Source organism: Arachis ipaensis, chromosome B06 (genome assembly GCF_000816755.2).
Source record: "Arachis ipaensis cultivar K30076 chromosome B06, Araip1.1, whole genome shotgun sequence".
Classification (NCBI taxonomy): Eukaryota; Viridiplantae; Streptophyta; class Magnoliopsida; order Fabales; family Fabaceae; genus Arachis; species Arachis ipaensis.
The window spans coordinates 21,855,005-21,875,972 of NC_029790.2; the positions used below are offsets into that span (position 1 = coordinate 21,855,005).

A 20,968-nucleotide genomic window follows, 5' to 3' on the forward strand; every position below is an offset into this window, starting at 1 on the left:
AATTAAGTTCTCCCATCATACTCATGTCAAATTCACTTGTCATGAGTTTTCCAAATTCAGAACAAAGGGATTCATTGGCTAATCCAAAAATAATGTCATCAACATATATTTGAACTAGAATGAAGGAATCATTAGAATTCTTGATAATAGAGTTGTGTCAGTGGTGCCTCTTTGAAAACCATTTTTCAAAAGACAAGAGCTAAGTCTCTCATACCAAGCTCTAGGAGCTTGTCTTAAACCATAGAGAGCTTTTGATAATTTGAAAACATGATTAGAATGCTCTTTATTTTCAAAACCAGGAGGCTTCTCTACATACACTTCTCTATCTATCACACCATTCAAAAATGCATATTTCACATCCATTTGAGATAATTTAAAACCACAAAATGCAGCATAAGCTAAGAGAAGTCTTATGGCTTCCATTTGGGTAACAGGGGCAAAGGATTCATCAAAGTCTATTCCTTCTTCTTGGTCATATCCTTGTGCCACTAGCCTTGCCTTGTTTCTTGCAATGCTACCATCTTCTCCCAACTTGTTCTGAAATATCCACTTGGTGCCGGTCACTTTCTTTCCACTTGGCCTTGGAACCAAGGTCCATACTTGATTCTTTTCAAACTCAAGAAGCTCATCCTCCATAGCTTTAACCCAAGAGGGGTCACTAAGGGATTCTTTGACATTTTGAGGCTCTATTTGTGAAAGAAGGGCAATGTTAGATCCTTCATTTGCCTTTCTAGTGGAAGACCGAGTTTGCACTCCATGAGAGACATCCCCAATGACAAATTCCTCAGGATAATTCTTCAAGAATCTCCATTCACGAGGTCTGGTGGATTTCGAGGCAGATTCAGATACCAAGGGATTCTGGGTGCTGCTGGCTTCAGGATTTCCTTCAGATTCATGAGATAAAATGGAATTGTCTCTTGAATTTTCAGCAGTTGCAGTTTCTGGTTCAGTTTGACCAGAATTTTCTTTTTCATTATTTTGAGTGGTTTCATCTTCCTTTTGAGCTTGATTTCTTGCGTCACAATCTTCCAAAATGCTTTGCACCAAATTAGTATCACAAAATGTAACATGTATGGACTCCTCAATAATCCTAGCATCTTGATGATAAACCCTATAGGCTTTACTAGTTGTGGAATATCCTACAAACAAACACTCATACGCCTTTGGATCAAACTTACCCAAATTTTCTTTGTTATTCAAAATGAAACATTTGCATCCAAAGATGTGTAAGTAGTCTAAGTTTGGTGGGTAGCCTTTCCAAAGTTCATAAGGGATTTTCTTCAAAAATTTCCTTATGATTGTTCTATTCAAAATGTGGCAAGCCGTGTTAACCGCTTCTTCCCACACAACTAGAAAATGGATTAATACAGACAGATTTACAGACGGATTTAGTCTTTATTACAGACGGATTTTTGGTTACCGACGAAATTACCGACGGATTTTGTCCCTCTGTAAAAGTCCCGTCGGAAATTATTTACCGACAGATTTTTTCCGTCGGAAAATTACAGATGGATTTTTAGCAGTTACCGACAGATTTTCCCTCTATAAATTTTCTATCCATTTCCCAAAGGCGACGAACTTTCCGACGAATTTTCCGTCTGTAATTACAGACGGATTTTTCGACAGATTTTCCGTCTGTAAATCCGTCAGTAAGATAAAATAGAATTTTTTTTAGATTTTTCCATTGCAAAATGAATACTTTAGATTTGTTTTCTAAATGTACTCCATCAAACACTGTAAATTGAAAAAAGAGAGCCAAAAATCACATAAATAAACATAATATTGATTACATGATACCTATAAAATTGGATGTTATTTTTCAACATCATTGGCCAATATCCCATTGTCTTAATAAAAAGATACCCAAAAAAAATAAGATGACCATCCCAATGTTACATGAATGTCACAAATTACACTTAGCACTTAAAGATAGGATAATCTAAAATATTAATAAATAACTAAGTTGCATTAGCAGCATCAAGCTCCACATTGAAAGTTAATCTTGACATCTCCTGACTGAAATAGAATTAAAATCCGAATTGAAATTGGAGTAAATCAATCTATGCCAAAGAATCAAAACATAGAAAAACAGAGAGAACAACAAAATCAAACAGAGATCAGAACAAAAATAAAATAATTAAAGGGTTCTTCACAGAGTGCGGAATGAAAAAGAACATTTGAAAGAACTCACCTGGGCTAGGCAAATTCAAACCAGCAGGAAGCCTAGGCACAACAACAGCAGGATGATTCTGCACACACGCCAGAAAACCCTCAGACGGTTCAGGAAATACAATCCCATCGTAAGATTCAACAACACTAGGGATCAAGAATCATACTAATCTTATATATTGGCATAATAACACTAATAATTGCCTCATAAAAAAATGCCAACAATCAATAAACCTGCAAGTCCAACACATTAAGGCTACCAATATCTTCATTATCAAAATAACCATCTGCTATCCTCAAAGCTTGGTCACCACCACTACAAAATGCCTTGGTCCCCTACAAAATAAATAGGCAAATCAACATCAATCAAGTTCACACTAGTTTGCACATAAAATGTGAATATTCCATTCATGTCAAAGTGACAACAACATGGCCAAATGTCCTTTTCACTGGAAGCATCATGTTTAAAATAATCAAGGAAGGATTTAATTTGATGCAATACACTGACATTCAATTAAACTCATTTTAACACCAATCACTTGAATGATCATCCGACTCTAAGAGTAGATTTGATTGGATAATAGTATATCAAAATTAAACTCTAGTCAAAAGGGGCATCAACCCCAACCATTTGGCCTGAATCCATCTCAATTAACCTTAATTTTTGAGGTCAACGCATCAATTTATAGAATTTCTGAAAAATACTGGAGTAGGGAGGAGGCATACCTTGCCAGTAAGAATGAAAACCCCAATAGAACTATCATGCCTGGCATCATTGAAAGCACAAATAAGTTCCTTAACTGTATTGGGTCGAAAGGTATTCCTTCTCTCAGGCCTATTAATACTAATCTGCAACCACACTCACCCAATCACAAAAATCCAAAATAAAAATGAGCTTGAAAAAGTTGAAAGCTGAAACCCAAACCTTGGCTATGCCTTCCTCAACAGCCTTCTCGTAGATGATGTCAGTGAACTCCTTGTCGGAGTCAGCATCGAAAGCGATGACCCTCCAAACGACGTCGTGGGAGGGAACATCACCGTAAACACGTTCATAGCTATCATTCCGGGAAGTTGAAGAGTCAGAGGCCAAGTTGGAGTTGGTTGTGGGAATGAAGAGAAAGGTGATCAGATTGAGAAGAGGCACCAAGGTGGTTGACTATGGAGGCGAGTCTCCTGGTCACGGTGTCAAGTACAAGCAGGTTCTTCTTCTCTGCCATTGAAGCTTTTTTGTGAGATAAAAGTTATGGTTAGTTACTTAGTTATGCACGAATGAAGGGAAGCATAAAGCATTGGTGCTTTTTTCTTTTCCCCCCTAACTTTTATTGAAATTAAAGGGACAGAGTAGATTGGAAGATTTCATACCGAATTTTTGGATAAGATAAGCTGATAAGGGGAAAGAGAGTTACTGTAACGGCACAGTTACTGTTGACTTCGCGCCAAAAAAGAGTGTGTGCTTCTGAAAAGTGAAAACAATAAATAAATAATTTCTAAGTCAATATATAAGAAATCCATGGCCTATTATATATGTCATATGAGTTTGGTGTTTAATGTGAAATAATTCAGATAAACACATCAGTTTATTAATTAATTATTCTGATATGCAACTTGTTAGGGAGTGAACACGTAGGTTAGCAGAAATTTTGTTTGACAGGTGAGTGAGGCAATTCATCGAACAATTTTAGTGCAAGAAGAAGATGACCTAACTTCGGAGTATTACAGAAGGGGAACTTAGTCTGTCCAATTCGAGTACCAAGTTTCTTTTGTTTTAACTCATAATTTTGGAGCCTCTGTTTCATGAAGAGATCCAACTCCGGTGAAAGTTGCTGATTCGCATTTAATCTCATCGTAAAGTTACTAGGGATCATATTCCTGTACAAAACTGTGAAAAAGAAGAAACGCACAGGGTTAAGAAATTTAAAATTTTGAACCTCATCATGCTATTCAAGTAGTACGCAAGAAAAATTGGAACAAGTAACACAATGCAACCGTTTAGAGATTAATTTATAACTAGAAAATCAAATTAATATCACAAAGGCACAAAGGCACACAAAAATCAAATTAATATCAATCAACAGCAAAAGCAACCAGCAGGCATATGAACAAACAAACAAGCAAACATCTAATTACCAAGTAATGAAGAAAATCCTGCTCTTGGGAACATTGCCTTCGGTCAAGAACTCGAAATCATATATAGCATAGCGGCACTCATTAGGAGGGAGGCAAGCAGCGAAATCTTTGTAGCCTTGAGCTGGCTCACTAAGCTTCTCCATAATGACTTGCTTCTGATTCTCCTCAATCTTGAAAACTATGAACCTGTGAGTCCTTTTTGTCTTGAGCTCCAAAAACTGCAACTTGCAGTCATCATAGACCGCCATTCCAGAAGCTGCATTTGCCTGAGAGATTGAAAGGCACACCAAAGCAAAGCAATTATGATCAAGCAGATACCCACACGAATTATTACTCACGCATACTTTAATCCTTTTGCCACTTGAGTAGCTAATAGTTCCTCAATGAAAAATAAAATCAAGTGATTTTGATCTTTACCCCTAATTTGATATCCATTCAACAAATTAGAGGGGAAGATTCTGTGGATGAGATCCCAAAGCATGTTATGAATTTGATAATTAACTAATGTTACCTGATAATTAACTAATCGCTGCACTTCCTGAAGACAACAATCATTCAAAATTAAATTAGTTCCATTGAATATTAACGTGTCATGTCAAAACAAAAACTAGGACAAAAACTGGGAAGAAATAAGTTCAGATATAAAAAATAAAGATAGCAAGGCCAAATATAATCTTATACCAAGTATCAAATGGAAACGAAATTCTTATGCACATCCAAATATCAAATGGAAACGAAATTCTTATGCACATCCAAGAATAGAAATGCAGAGGAAGCTAAAATGCATAGTTGCTAAACCTTAGACACAAAAAAACCGAATTGACCCAGCTCGATAACTCACACAATGAACAATTAAAAAACTTGGAGGAAGAAAAACAGCATCAAAAGAAACCGAGAGTGGAATAGATCATAAATCACAGCACAGCTACTCGAAATTAAAGATCCAAACAAACAAATAAAAAAATAATCAAAAGCATGTGGCCTCAATTTTTCAAGTAAGCAATCCAAAAGAAATAGTAAAGTGAAATTGATTGAAATTGACTACCAGAAACTGCTTCTCTAGTTAGTTATTAGACTCTTTAAAATTATATTTAATATAAAAAATTATACCTTATCTCCATCAGTGAGGGACAATCCTTTCTGCTGAGCTTCCTCTACTTGTCTTTCATGGTGATCTACTTCTGAAACTTGAAAACAGTGAAAATAGTGACACCACTGGTGAATGCTTGAGTGGAATAACATGGAAGCCCCAAAAGACTTAAGAATTATAGTGAGCACCAAAAAACACTAACCATTAACTTCCAAAAGGTTACTTCTGCCATTAACTAAATTAAATTTCTGTTCTAGACAACTATAACATACCCTTGAACTGAACAAGAGCCCACGATAATCGCAGAAGACACTCTTGCAAGAACTCATCGGATTGCTTCCCAGCCTCAGCAACCTCTCTCTCACACCCCTGCACAAAAACTCGAGTAATAAAAAGCAGCAAAGGAGCAATAAAAAGACAAGGAGGTTTCAATTGTTATCAACAATTTCTTTTGTGAATGAAACATATCATGCTCCAAGCTATAGCTTTAACTAATTACACAATGATCCATCATAACAGGGAATTGTTTCATAGAAGCTGCAATTCTTCCTCCTTAACTAAAGTAACAAAAGATATGTGATTGATTTATATCTAAACCCTAAACCTATTGCAAGCGCTAACTTGATTTTGACCTAAACATCAAGACTGAAATCACGACCAATAGATAACAAGAAATCACAAGTTGATATCAATTCTGAATGAAGAAAATGGAATCGAAAAAAAGAAAAAGCTTACAGCGACGATGTCAGGGTCACACTAAGGAAGCTGGTCTTTGCCAGAGAAGAAGTTACCAACGGAGTCAACTATCATTCCAAGCTTCGCCATTCAACAACAACCACCGAGTTTCACAAATCGCTGCAGAAATGACCGACAAAAAATCTCTTTCTTCGCTGATAATAAAACAATTGATAAACCTACAACAAGCTCAATCAGCATTAACAGTAACAAGAAGATAGAAACTGCTAAGAAATTTGATAAACCTAAAATTGGCACAGAAAAATTGAACCCTAAGCACCAGAATCACAAAATCAGAGTATACCTGAAATTCACTAAGGGAGCAAACGCAACAAGAGAGAGCTCTATGATGACGGCGATGAAGGGAGCATATGCAACGAGAGCGGTGGCGGAGGAAGCTCGTGCGACGCGAATGGTGGCAACAGCGGAAAAAGCTCGTGCAACGGAGAGAAGAAGTTGTTCGTGCGACAGAGAGAGGAAGAAGCTTGTGTGGAGTATGACTGAAGCTCGAGACACTTAAGGTTAAATTAGGGTTAATTTAATATTTCTGACGGAAATTTTAAATTACAGACGGATTTTCCATCTGTAATAATTTAATAAAACGCAGCGTTTTGTCTATTTAGTTACAGACGGATTTTCCGTCTGTAACCATTTTCTACGGAAAAAAAATTATTTTTTCCGACAGAATTATCGACGGATTCTCTTTTCCGTCTGTAATTTATTCTAATCCATTTTTTTTGTTTTTTGACAAAAAATCCCTCTGAAATTCCCTCTGTATTTCTGTGGGATAAAATCCGTCAGAAATATCCGTCTGTAATAACTAGTTTTCTAGTAGTGCCAAAGGAATTTTGGAACATTACTCTCACAAAGCATAGCTATTGTCATCTCTTGTATGCTTCTATTTCTTCTTTCTACAATACCATTTTGTTGTGGTGTTCTTGGATAAGAGAAGTTGTGAGCTATTCTAAATTCCTCACAAAAGGATTCAAATAAATTATTTTCAAATTCAGTTTCATGATCACTTCTTATAGAAGAGATTTTTAAAACCTTTTCATTTTGAATTTTCTTGCAAAAAGGTTCAAAGGCCGAAAAGGCTTCATTTTTGTGTGCAAGAAACAAAACCCAACCAAACCTAGTATAGTCATCCACAATTACTAAACCATAATGTTTACCACCTAGGCTTTGAGTTCTTGTTGGACCAAATAAATCAATGTGTAGCAACTCAAGTGGTCTTTTAGTAGAGATGTCTTCCTTTGGTTTAAAAGAACTTTTGGTTTGTTTTCCCATTTGGCAAGCATCACAAGTGATGTCTTTGTCAAACTTTATCAAAGGAAGACCTCTTACTAATTCTTTCTTTACAAGTTTGTTTATTTGAAACATACTTGCATGGCCCAATCTCTTGTGCCATAACCACTTTTCAGATTCTTTAGAGTGAAGACAAGCTACATTTTGATCCTTTAGTTCATCAAGAGTAAGTACATACATATTATTAAAATGCTTGGCAACAAACATCACTTCATTTGTCCTTTCATTAACAGCACAGCATTCAAATCTTTTGAAAGTCACTAGATATCCTAAATCACACAGCTGACTTATACTCAAAAGATTGTGCTTCAAACCACATACCAAAAGTACATCATCAATGAAAGTAGATTGCTCATTACCTACTTTTCCAACAACAATGATTTTACCTTTACCATCATCTCCAAAGGTCACAAAACCTCCATCATACTTATTTAGTTTGATGAAGTAGGTTGACCTTCCAGTCATGTGCCTTGAACATCCACTATCTATGTACCACATGTCCTTTTTGTTCTTGGATGCTAGGCAAATCTGCATGAAGAGTTTCAAGTAGCCTTAGGTATCCAAAATAATTTGGATCCTTTGAAGTTAATCCATCTTGGTTGCCCAAGTGCATTGAAATCACAAACAACATTGTAAACTTTATTTCCTATAACTCTTTTTTTAATGAAACATTGTGCATATGAGTGACCAAATTTCTTGCAATTGACACAATGATTTTCTGATGTGTGTCGCTAAAATTGAGGTGAGTTATATTGCTTGAAATGATTAAGGTGTTGAAATTTTCTGGTTTTTGGAGGAGATGCATTTCTTTTGACAAACTGATTTTTATTAAAGTTATTCCTCTTTGCAAAAGCATTTTCACCAGAATTTCTTTGAACATTTTTACCTTTCGAAAATGAGGTTTTGTTGTAAAATGGTGGTTTCTTGAAAACAGCCTCATTTTTCGAAATGTAACCCAAACCTGGCCGGTTTGAACTCGGATCAGTTCTTGGTGAAGGCTCAGTTTCACTTGTGTATACTTCATCAAATTTTTCTTCAAAAGTTGAAACATATCCAATACCTGATTTGTTTGGTATAGATTTGGTATTTGATGAAGAAGCCACAAATTTTATAGAGGAAGTGTTAGAAACTGCATCTTCCTTGGCTATGTAGCCTAAACCAGATTTTTCAAACAATGGTCTTTGACTTGCAAGTAATTTGTCCAAGTTACTAGAACCTTGAGCAAATTTTGCTAAGTCACCATTCAGCCTTTTAATTATATCATTTAATCTTTCATTTTCAGCAATTAACTCATGAGAAGGATCCACAATGTGCTTTCCTTTTAATTTTTCAAGTTTAGATTTTAGAAATCTATTTTCTTCAATGATGTCCAAAGCACATTCAGTTTCCTTCACTTTTTCTTTTAAAAAATCATTTTCAGCTCTTAACACATCTCTTTCAGATCTGCATTCATTGTACTTGTTAAGCAGTTTTGAGGTGTTTAAAGTGCGATCATCAATAATAGCATGTAAGTCCTCAATGGTCAAATCATAGTAATTTACCTCATCAAGATTGTTGTTTCCAGCCATGAAGCAGTCTTTGTCATCTCCTTCAGATTCTTCTTCTTCATTTGAGTCGTTCTCAAGATCCTCCCAAGCTGCCATGAGTACTCTCTTCCTTTCCTTCTTTTCTTTGTCCTCCTTTTTGAGCTTTGGACAGTTTAGCTTGAAATGTCCAGCCTCCTTGCAGTGATGGCACGTCACCTTGCTCAAGTCGATCTTGTGCTCCTTTGAACTTGAACCCTTGTATTTGCCCTTGTTCTTCATCATCCTTCTAAATCTCCTAGCAAAAAACAAAAGCTCGTCATCTGAAATACCATCACTAGACTCACTCTCTTTTGGTTCTATTTGTGACTTGAGGGCTATTCCCTTTTTCTTTGAGTCTGTGTTTGTGTGTGTGGCTTCATAGGCAAGGAGTTTTCCTCTCAGCTCATCATAGGTTATGGGACTTATGTTGTTACTCTCGGTTAGGACAGTGGCAGTATTTTCCCATTCTTTTGTGAGGTTTCTAAGGAGTTTTCTCACCAAGGTTTGTTCTGTATAGTTTGTACCCATAGCATCAAGGTTGTTAATTATGATTGAGAATCTCTCAAACGCTTCATCAATGCTTTCTCCATCCTTTATGCTAAACATCTCGTACTCTTTTCGCAGCATATCAGTCCTCGTTTCTTTGACTTGTTTAGTGCCTTCGTGTGTAACCTGGAGTTTTTCTCAGATTTCTTTGGCTGTCTTGCATCTAGACACCTTGCGGTACTCTTCAAAGCTGATAGCACAGTGAAGAAGGTTGATTACTTTAGCATTCAGCTCTATCTTCTTCTTATCATCTTTATTCCATTCAGCTTCTTCTTTTGGAGTCACCACTCCATCAGCACTTATTTTTGTTGGGATCTTGGGACCACTCACAACAATCTTCCATATGTTGTAGTCAATGGATTGGATGAAAATCCTTATCCTTTCTTTCCAGTAGGAGTAGTTCTTCCCGTTGAAGAAAGGTGGCCGGTTGTTTGACTGGCCTTCAGTGAGGGTGTAGGCAACTGTGGTTGTGCCCAAGTTGTTCGCCATTGGATCTTTGCTCCAAGCGGTTAAGCTTGATTCTTGAGACCTTAGCTCTTGATACCAATTGAAGGTTGTAGTAGGCTTAGAGAAGAGGGGTTGAATCTATGCCTATCTTTTAGTTGCTGTTATGACCCTTTTTAAACAAACTTTCAATTCTGATTCTGTTCGAACTCAGCAGCAAAAATTTATGAGACAATTTATTTTTGTCTCATGAATATCAGAAAACAGAACAGTGCAGAGAAGAGAAAAGCTAACACCAGCATATATCCTGGTTTGGTCGCCTTGTGCTATGCAACCTACGTCTAGTCTCCTCCACAACAATGGAGGAATTTTCACTATAGTTAACAGTATTACTTACACCAATTCCACAGGATTGACCCAATCCTTTCACACTCAAGTTCTAACTTAACTTGACATTGGCTATGCTAATACCTAAATATTCACTCTTAGTGCTAACCCAACTAAGAAAGGGATACCTCACAGGTACAAGATACAAGATATAAACATACCTAAAGAAATCAGAAAATAACTCTAGGCTTTTCTCTCAAGTGTTTTACTCAGCCTTTTTCCACTCATGGCTTTTACTTGAGTTTCCTCACAATGCCTTTTCTCACAAGAAATTACAGAAAGATATACATAGAAAAGAACATCACAATCAGTAAAACATGAAGGAGATTGACTTCATCAGCAGCCTCTTTGCTATGTGCAAAACCAGATTCGCAAACCTCAGATACAGTTCTTCAGTATTGGCTGAATGCTTCTTTGAAAGAAAGCATTATCCAAATAGAGGAACTTCTTTGCAGAACACTATTCTCACACTCTCGTTTTCTCTCCTTGCTTCTGAATGAGCAGAAAGTCTTCTTTTATCTCCTTGCATGTTGCTGGGTTCTTCTACCAAGGTCAACACCTTGAGCCTTAAGCTTCACCAACCCGGAGATTCACTTTTCCATTAAACCTCAGAGTGGAAACTCTCCTTCTGACTTCCTCATCTTGATCGAAAGCCATAAAGCAGCAACCACAAGAGTCTTCCAATGGTCAACTTGATCTGAGCCATTGAAAACCAACTTGGTTCCCAAGTCACGTTTAAGACCGTGGATATACATCAGAGAATAATAGAAAACAACTTTCCTTGGTATCCCATTTCGGACAGAGCAGAAAGTTGGGAAGAAGAGAAGAAGATCTGATGCATGCAAGAGCAAATGGGTTACCTTTAACCTAAGCTTGATTTGGTTTGGATTTTCTGATTTGACTTCTGTGTTTCAAGCTTAATCCTTCTCTCTCTTGCTTCTTTGGTGACTAGCTTAGGGAAGAAGCTCTTTCCTCTCTTTCTCACTTTTCTGATTTTCTGATTTGACTGAGACAGAGAAGAAAGGAACGTTGATTTGGTGAAAGCAAGTGAGATGGAATTGAGATTTAATTCGGGCTTGGATCAGGTTCTACTCAAGTTCAGCCCGTTGGTGCCTTACTTTTGCTCCTTTGAAGAATTTAGCTTGAGATGAATGACTTGGGCTTGTTTTTATTTTCACTTACCATTCAGCCCATTAGCAGATATCTTTTGTTTGATGTTGGGCTACTTCAACACTTGTTTTTGGCCTGCATCACTTTATCAAAAATAATCAAAACTAATTAGGTGATTAGCCTACTAATCAAATGTTTGTCATCATTTTATTAATTAATTTCTTAACTCAACAATCTCCCCCTAACCAACTTACCAAATTAGTTGATAAAAAGCTAGCGTCAATGGAAACAAGAGTCAACTAAAACCACAAGTCAAGGCGGAAAAATCTACTCAAAATCTAGAGTTGGCATTTTCACACTTTGTATGCATAAAAGTAAAACATGGAAAATTGCAAAGTAAAATGGAAAACTATAACCAACTATCAACAAAACCAAACATAAACAAGCAATCAAACATAAAGGAAGCATGAAACATAAAATTCATTGATCAAAACTTCAAGAAACACAAAATTGCAAATATAAACAAGTAACTTGAACCCAAAAGAAATGAGAATAAAGACAATGTAATTAAAGAGAAAATTGAGAGTACTTACAATTGAAGAAGTAAAAATCCAAAATCAAAGCTTGCTATAATATGCTACAATGGAAATTGATAAACCCTAGGAGAGGTCTCTACTCTACACTACTCCTACTCCTAATACTATGAAAAACTATGTAAAATTGTGCTCCAATGCCCCCCTTTGATAAGTGTTGAATTCTCCTTTATATAGCACTCCAAAACAGCATTTCAGCCTTCCAAAAATGAGCCAAGGGCCTCCAAATTCGCGCAGCACATGTTTCATTAATGCAATCATGTGCAGGGACCTGTGCGGACGCACAGACGTGTGCATCTAAACACTCGGCTGAAAATTGACCTGTGCGTACGCACAGGTGCTTGTGCGCACGCACAGATGGAATTTCTCGCTTGTGCGCACGCACACTTCGCTGTGTGTGATTTTTCTTATTTTCTTCATGTTTTCTCCCTTGTACATGCTTTCCTACACTTTTGGCTATCCATTCTTGCCTCCAAGGCCTGAAATCACTCACAAACCATATCACGGCATCGAATGACATAAAAGTGGAATTAAAAATCACTAATCTAAGCATTAAAACACATGTTTTTGCATTTAAGATCAAATCAGAGATCAAACACAAAAGTATGCTATTTTAGTGCTTAAGTGTGAGTTCATGTAGTAGAATCCATCCAATTTCAGTCAAAATATACCATCAAATATGGACTCATCAATCCCATTATAACCTACTTTACTAATAAACTTACCTTTCTTTTTAATAACTAATTTGAAAAGCTAAAAACTTTTCGAGGCAGCGAGGATAAATCCTGACTAGCTAATTTACATATTTCACAAGAAATCAAAATGGAAAAAGAGATGAAAGATGAAAAAACAGTTACCTAACTCTAAGCTAGGGACTTTGATGAAAAGGTCTTGACCCCTTTAATTAAATTGCCTCTTGTCAATAAGATGATTGAACCAAAATAGATAGCCAGTTCCTCTATTACAAATATCCAAAATTAAACCAAAAACATTTACTGTTAGATATAACGAGAATAAAGAAGAACCAATTAACAATCAGTTCCAAAGTAAGTATTATACTATTTTCCACAATCTCAGCTCAGCTCTACCAAAAATTCAAAGAGCAGAATTTATGCCTTCCAGAATTAGAAAATAGGACATACCTCAAAGTTGCACCTGCTAATACTTATATGGATAATATAATTATAGAAATAAATTCTGATGAACTGGGAACTGATGAAGCCACAACTCCAGAACCATTCAAACTCACCTACAATGTAAAATTACATTATTCTCGTTATTTAACTCTATTCAAACCTAAATTAACTTAAATTAACTTAAAACCTAAATTAACTTTATGAGTGTATAATGACTTCTCATTGTCAAACATAGAATTAAGACATCATTTCCAACTAAAAGGATAGCTAATAAAGAAATAAAGAAAAAAATAAAAATAACATCCAAGAAGGGAAAGAAAAGGGAAAGCAAGGCAACTTCGTTTCCAATTGCATTATCCTTTATTTGTAAAAATTGGAGGCACAAAAGATGATTCTTTTTTTATTTTTTATTTTCTCCTTGAATCTTTCCTTTATTCCTTTCTACTTGCATTGTATTTGATAATAGCAATCTGGGCAACATTCAAGTGCAAGTTACATTATAGTTGTATCAAGAAGAATATATAAAATTGATAGAGAAATTTTTACTATACCTACAAGGATAGAACAACATTTATAGTATACGACCTTACAGAATGTATTAAAGATATAGATTATTGATTCAGTAATTCTTTTAACCATGTTACCCAAGTCAATTTGAATTTAAATTGTTTTTGTTTTTATTATGTTGCTTTATACGCAAAAGGTTGCATGCTTTTGAGGTCTGATTTCAGTTAATTGTTACATCAGTGACTCAATTGCTATCATCATAATATAATGTGAATGACTTTTTCTTTGTATTGCATTTTTCCAGGATGCCAAAGGAGGATGATTTCACATTACCTCAATGCCACAAATACAGAAAAGTACAATCAGCACCCAAATGGAAGACAACACTAAATGCAGAAGACAACTCTTATTAAGGCTATCTTTCAGATTTTTATTAATGGCTATGAAAACGGGATAAGTAATGAGAAACTCATAGTAATAGTATAGCACCTCCTAATCAGAATTTCATGTAAGAGATTCAAATTATTTTCTTACCAATAAATTGTAAGCATAAATACGCAAAAGACACTTACATAAGGATCTTGAAATTCCTACGACCACCTGCCCAGGGACCAACTCACAGCGAAGGAAGCATTGATGGCCGAAGCAGAGCTTGCGATAGAGTGCGACAGAGCAGCGACGGTGGCAGAGCGCGATGAACTTGAGTCTGAAACACCCGCAAGGAAAGCGATATATTGGAGAGATAGAGAGAGGTCGACGGTGAAACCAGCCGTGAGAGAGGTGAGACTCAGTGAGCTTGAGGGTGAGAGTGGCAAGAAAAAAGCGAAGACTGACGACAGAGGGTGAGACTCAGTGAGCTTGCGGATTAGGGGTTCTTCGATGGAGACATTGGGAGCGCCGACAACTGACGACGTTCTTCGCGGCGTGCTGTTAGGGGTTCTTCGATTAGGGTTCTTCGTCGTGGTTAGGGGTTAGGGTACGGTGAGGCATAATGAAGAGAAGGTTAGGGTAGGGTGAGGCACAATAAAGACTGCATTAGGGTTAACTAGGGTTAATCGTGGGTGTTCATCTTCATGGAGGGCTTTCTAAATTGAGCTAGGGCAATTGTAACAATGAAGACCAAGTCTGGAAGAGTAATGTGTAAATTATTGTAACTTAGAATTTCGAAGCAAGCTAACGAACAAGTTTGTAATTTTCTTTTTAGTTGAATATTTTTTGCCACGCTTTTTAAGCGTGCCAAAACAGTAGTAAGAAACGGCCACGCTTTTAAAATGTCTCAATAACAAAATTTTGTTGCCACGCTTTAAAAGTGTGCCTGTTTCTCTCTATGGCTACGCTTTTTAAGCGTGGCAAAAAAAAGCGTGGCCAAATCTCGAATCAGTTACCACCTTCATAAAAGCATGGCCATTGACACTTTTCGCCACGCTTTTAAAGCGTAGCAAGAAAAAACATAGCCAAATCTCTATTTAATCGCCACCCTAAAAAAACATGGCCATTGACCACTTTTGGCCACGTTTTTAGAGTGTAGCAAGAAAAAAGCGTGGTCAAAGGCCTTTTTTCTTGTAGTGGCCCTACTCGTTCATGTGTGTTGTTGGAAGTTGATTAACTTTTGATCAAGTAGATAGAAGCATTTGCATTAGTTGCATCCATGTAGGTAAATTGCATTTCATAAACCTCATTCTCCTATGTTCTTTTGTCTTTTAATTTTTCGCATGAGGACATGCTTGGTTTAAGTGTAGAGAGGTTTGATAAACCCCAATTTTAGGGTTTATCTTGTGTAGAATTTAGGGGGTTTTATCAATATTTTTCACACTTATTCATATAAATTGCATGGTTTTGTGTTTTCTTCCTAATTTTGTTTCATGGTTTAAAACATGCTTCTTTAACCCTAAAAATGCCAAATTTTAATCTTCTTCTACTACCATTCGATGCCGAGATATGTTTGTTAAGTGGATTCAGGATCTATAGGGCAAAGATGGCCTAGAAGATGGAAAGGAAGCATGCATAAGTGGAAGGAACATGAAGAATGAATCTTTGGAGAATTGGTGGCGACCCGCACGCGTGGCCGACGCGCACGCGTGGATGCATGTGGCTGAAACTGGTGCGCAAGAGCTGGCGCATTCGTGTGGTTTGGCAAAATCCCACCGACGCGTACGCATGACTGACGTGTATGCGTGGCTCGTAGAACTTAGGTGACGTGCACGCGTGACGCCCAGCACGTGACATCATTAATGAAATCGTGGCTGGTGATTTCTGAGACGCTCCAGGCCCAATCTGAGCTCAATTCTGCATGGAAAAGACCCAAGGAACCAAGGAGGAAAGAGGGGATTGACTCATTCACACCATACACATAATTTTAGCTAGTTTTGGAGTTTTGTTTTCTAGAGAGAAAAACTCTCACTTCTCTCTAGATTTTAGCCTTCTCAATTTCAATTTCACTTGGATCCTTTAGTTAGATCTGTATTAATTCAATTTTACATTGCTTCAATTTGTAGATCTCATTCTCCTACTCTCATTTAGTGTTCTTGTTATGATAGTATTTTGGATCTTAGATTGGGATCTTGTTTACATTGATTTCTATTAATGCATTGAGGAATTTCATGTTCATTATTATTAATTGCTTTATTATTGTTAGTTGTTTGTAGTAGATAACTTTAATTTGAACTCTCTTCTCAATTTCACAATGTCTTTCATTCTTGCCCACCAAGTGTTTGAGAAAATGTCAATTTTAGTTATGGAGTAAATTTTCACTCTTGGCTTGGGGGTTGGGCAATTGGAGACACTTGTGGACAATTGATTGACAATTGGAAATTGCTAGTTGATTTGAATGCCACTAAAGCTAGTCTTTCCTTAGGATTTGACTAGGACTTGTGGACTCAAGTTGATTATATCCACTTGACTTTCCTTCATAGTTAGAGGTTAACTAAGTGGAGCAATGGCCAATTCTTGTCACAATTGATGGAGGCAATGATGATAGGAATTCCAATTCCCACTCCTAGCCAAGGATTTTATATTGATTGATTGTCATTCACCCTTGTTAGTTTAATTCTTCAGTTTCCTTATTTCAATTATTAATTGTCCATTGCTTTAGTTTCATGATCATTTACTTGTCTTGCATTCAACTCCAAAAACACCAAGAGAGCCCCTAACCAATGACGTGCATCTTAGGGCAACTCCTAGGGAGAACGACCCGGGATTCTACTCCCGGTTATTGAATTTTTATTATGGTGACACATTTTCTAATTTTGGTGCGGGATAGCTTGTTGGTTTAGACTATACTCACGGCGGAATTTTATTGGTAAATTCTAAACCGACAAATATCTCACATCACCTCTCTAAGACCACTCATAGTTTCATAACTGAAACAAGATCCTCCATCAGAAATTTAGAGGTACAGGTTGGTCAACTGAGCAAGAGAATCCCTGAGACTCTTCCTAACACTCTTCCTAGTAACATTGAGGTAAACCCATGAGAAGAGTGCAAGGCCATCATTACAGAAGCTGAGGCCGAATCTGAAGGGAGTAATTTGGTGTTGAACGCCAATGATGAGCTCCCTAATGGGCGTTCAACGCCCAATACTACACCTTTAATGGTGTTGAACGCCAGGAAGGAGGTCCCTCCTGGGAGTTCAACGCCCAAACTGGCACAAGAGCTGGCGTTGAACGCCAGGAAGGAGGCCCCTCCTGGGCGTTCAACGCCCAAAAGGCCACAAGAGGTGGCGTTGAACGCCAGTAACGGTATTCCTACTAAGTATTCAACACCCACTGATGAAGTCCCTATCCAAGAATTAAAGGAAGCCAAGGCTCATGTAGAGACCATAAGGTCCCCTTGCAAGCACTCCTGCAATTCATGAGTTCTGATGAATACTCATCCTTTGATGAGGATGAAGAAACTATCAAAGAGCAAGTTGCTCGGTACCTAGGAGCTCTCATGAAGCTAAATGCTAAGTTATTTGGAGTAAAGACATTGGAGGAAGAACCTACAGTACTTACCAAAGAACTCAATGCTTTGGTTCAGCAGAGGCTTCCTCAAAAGCTTTCGGATCCCAGAAGCTTCCTAATTCCTTGCACCAATGGCACCATGACCTTTGAGAAGGCTCTGTGTGACTTAGGGTCAAGTATAAACCTCATGCCACTCTCTGTGATAGAGAAGTTGGGAATCTTTGAGGTACAAGCTGCAAATATCTCACTAGAGATGGCAGACAAGTCAATGAAAAAAGCATATGGCTTAGTAGAGGATGTCTTGGTGAAGGTTGAAGACCTTTACATCCCTGCAAACTTCATAATCTTAGATACTAGGGAAGATGAAGATGAATCCATGATCCTTGGAAGACTTTTCCTAGCCACTGTCAATGCTATCATTGATGTAGCAAAGGGAAAATTGATTTTACAACTAGGGGAGAAGCACATCTTGTTCAAGATGCCTCATCCAAACTCTCCCTCTGAGAAAAGAGAGATAATTGTACAATACTTAGTGTTCCAACTATCTTTTTCAGTGCAGAGCTTTACTAAGCCCCCAGACACCAATTCTAAGTTTGGTGTTGGACAGTCATCAACAAGCACTGAGACCAAAGGTACTAAGAAGAAAAAACTTAAAGGCTGGAGGGACAAAAAGATTCCCACTGAAGGTCTCTCACCTGGCATGAGAGTTTTCTTCACTAAGAAACCAATCACACCACATACAGTGAGTCGTGTCTTGCCTCTAGAGCATGTGGAGCTCATCCATAAGAAGACAGGAAGAAAGTTCAGTGTAAAGGGTGAAATTCTGATCTCATATCCATCTCCGTAAGGAGCTAACCGTCAAGCTAGTGACGTTAAAGAAATGATTGTTGGGAGGCAACCCAACCATAGTTATTATTTATGTTTTTCTTTGAATTTGTTTTTCTTAATTATTTTCTTTAGGTTCATGAACATGTGCATTAGTCAGAATAGAGACAGAAATGTTCAGAAGTGGAAACAAAATACCCTGGAGAACATGTCTTGCTGGCGTTGAATGCCAGACAAGAAGGCAAGACTGGGCGTTCAACGCCCACAAAGGGTAACATTACTGGCATTGGACGCCAGCCCTGGAGCAGAGGCTGGGCATTCAACGGCCAACAGAGACAGAAGACCTAGCGTTGAACGCCAGGAAGGAGGTCCCTCCTGGGTGTTCAACGCCAACTATGGAGCATAAGCAAGGAGTTCAACGCCTATAAGGAGGGCAGGGAATTTGAATTCCCTAGCCTTTCAGGACCAGCAGGTCCCACGGCATCTTCACCTGCCCCACCTTCTTCTCTCTTCTTTTCACACTTTCTTACACACTCTTCCCTATAAACCCTCAACTAATCACATCCATACCTCTTCCTCAAAACCATCATAACTCCCACCAACTCCCACCCACTTAAATTCAAACTTTCCCACCTATATTCCCCCCCCATTCATTTGAAAACATAACCATACACTCTCTATAAATACCCCCCTTCATTCCACTTATCCCACACACTACTCATACATATTTAGCCCTCACTTGGCTGAATTGCTCTTCTCCCTCCATCTCCATCTATTTTCTTCTTCTTCTACTCCGCTCTTCTCTTTTGTTTATTTTTGCTCAAGGACAAGCAAAGTTTTAAGTTTGGTGTTGGAAAAGCATTGCTTTTTACATTCCATTCTCACTTATGGCACCCAAGGTCATAGAACCCTCTAGAAAGAGGAAAGGAAAGGCAGTAGCTGCCCCCTTCGAATCTTGGAAGATGGAGAGATTCATCACCAAAGCCCACCAAGACCACTTCTATGAAGTAGTGGCCAAGAAAAAGGTGATCCCTGAGGTCCCTTTTAAGCTTAAGAAGAATGAGTATCCAGAGATCCAATATGAAATTCGGAGAAAAGGCTGGGAAGTCTTGATGAGTGGATATTTTATACGCTTTTTGGCATCGTTTTCATATAGTTTTTAGTATGTTTTGTTTAGTTTTTATTAAGTTTTTATAGGTTAGTGTTAAACTCACATTTTTGGATTCTACTATGAGTTTGTGTGTTTTTGTGCAATTTCAGGTATTTTCTGGCTGAAATTGAGAAGCTGGAGCAAAAGTCTGATTCAGAGACAGAAAAAGCACTGCAAATGCTGTCTAGATCTGACCTCCTTGCACTTGGAAGAGGTTTTTGGGACATACAGAAGTCTAAATAGAGGTTTCTTAACGGCTCTGAAAAGCTGACTTCCAGAGCTTTCCAGCAATGTATAATAGTTTATACTTTGCTTCAGATTAGAAGGCCCAAAACTAGCGTCCAACGCTAGCCTCCTACCCCCTTCCAGGTGTCCAGCGCCCAAAGAGAAAAGACCAGCATCCAAACGCCTAGAGAGGACCCCCTAGCCAGCATTCAACGCCCTAGAGGTCTCCTAGCACGTGGATCTCATCAAAACTCAGCCCAAACACTCACCAAGTGGGCCCCAAAAGTAGATTTTAGCACTAAAAAGACTATTTTACCCTTACTAGTAATTTGTTTAGTATTTAAGGGATTAAATACATCATCTACAAAATTTTCACCATATTTTCATTTTTACCATTGTATTTTCCTTTCAGTATAAGTTTCTAAACCTCCTAAGTTGAAGGGAGGAGCCCTGCTGAGTCCTATGAATTAATAAAAGTATTACTGTTTCTCCTTGATCCGTGTTTGATCTAATTCTAAGATGTATACTCGTTCTTCAACATGGTGAATAGGATGATCAGTGACAATCAGCTCTGTTCATCATATTAAGACAGCGTGCCTGACAAACACCCTTGTCTACTTGGGTTCGTGTGAATACATGACTGGAAAGTGCGAACTGCCAGCTATGTTTATACATCTCTCAGACGACTAATACACGACTTCGTTGGGGAATTCTCGAGACACCAGTTCAGCGAATTTCCAGGGAGATTAGTGTAACACCCTAACTACCAAAGCTCGCACTTCCGGTTGCGTGACTCTGATAGTTCGGACATTACGACGACACTTATATTAATTAATACTAAAATATGAGCCTGTTTAAAACTTTAAACCGCAATACCGCTCCCAAAGATACTTTCATTCCGGCTCACAACAAAGCAACACTTCCACCATTCAACATCATCAAATTCATAAAACCGGCATTTAAGCCATAAATCACTTTTCTCAAGCCATTTCACTTTGAAATCAAATTTCAACTCTTTTTAGCCTTGGCTTCAAAGATCTCATTTCTCAAATCATCTCAGGCTCATAAGCCAAATTTACTCAAAGTGAGTTCCCTTTTTAAAACAAAGCCACT

At 37.7% G+C, this 20,968-nt stretch overlaps 1 protein-coding gene and 3 long non-coding RNA genes across 4 annotated transcripts; all 4 read right to left on the bottom strand.

Moving 5' to 3' along the window:
• Nucleotides 1,928-2,955, bottom strand: LOC107648082. Its single transcript, XR_002348535.1, has 3 exons — nt 2,896-2,955; nt 2,192-2,505; nt 1,928-2,016 (listed from the first exon to the last, which is right to left on the bottom strand). It is a non-coding gene; the product is annotated as an uncharacterized LOC107648082 (long non-coding RNA).
• Nucleotides 3,253-4,644, bottom strand: LOC107648084 (actin-depolymerizing factor 4-like). The gene is made up of 2 exons (XM_021104254.1): nt 4,334-4,644; nt 3,253-4,048 (listed from the first exon to the last, which is right to left on the bottom strand). The coding sequence occupies exons 1-2, from the start codon at nt 4,542-4,544 to the stop codon at nt 3,798-3,800; spliced, it is 462 nt and encodes a 153-aa protein (XP_020959913.1). The 5' UTR covers nt 4,545-4,644; the 3' UTR covers nt 3,253-3,797.
• LOC110263921 lies at nt 5,405-5,625 on the bottom strand. Its single transcript, XR_002349650.1, has 2 exons — nt 5,589-5,625; nt 5,405-5,483 (listed from the first exon to the last, which is right to left on the bottom strand). It is a non-coding gene; the product is annotated as an uncharacterized LOC110263921 (long non-coding RNA).
• On the bottom strand, nt 5,674-6,631 carry LOC107648085. The gene is made up of 3 exons (XR_001621720.2): nt 6,426-6,631; nt 6,122-6,300; nt 5,674-5,755 (listed from the first exon to the last, which is right to left on the bottom strand). It is a non-coding gene; the product is annotated as an uncharacterized LOC107648085 (long non-coding RNA).

Coding starts and splice junctions, on each gene's coding strand:
- LOC107648084 (XM_021104254.1), bottom strand. CDS start 4,544: ATGGCGGTCTATGATGACTGCAAGTTGCAGTTTTTGGAGCTCAAGACA. Junction 4,049..4,333: donor TTTCGAGTTCTTGACCGAAG/GCAATGTTCCCA, acceptor TCTTTTTCACAG/TTTTGTACAGGAATATGATC.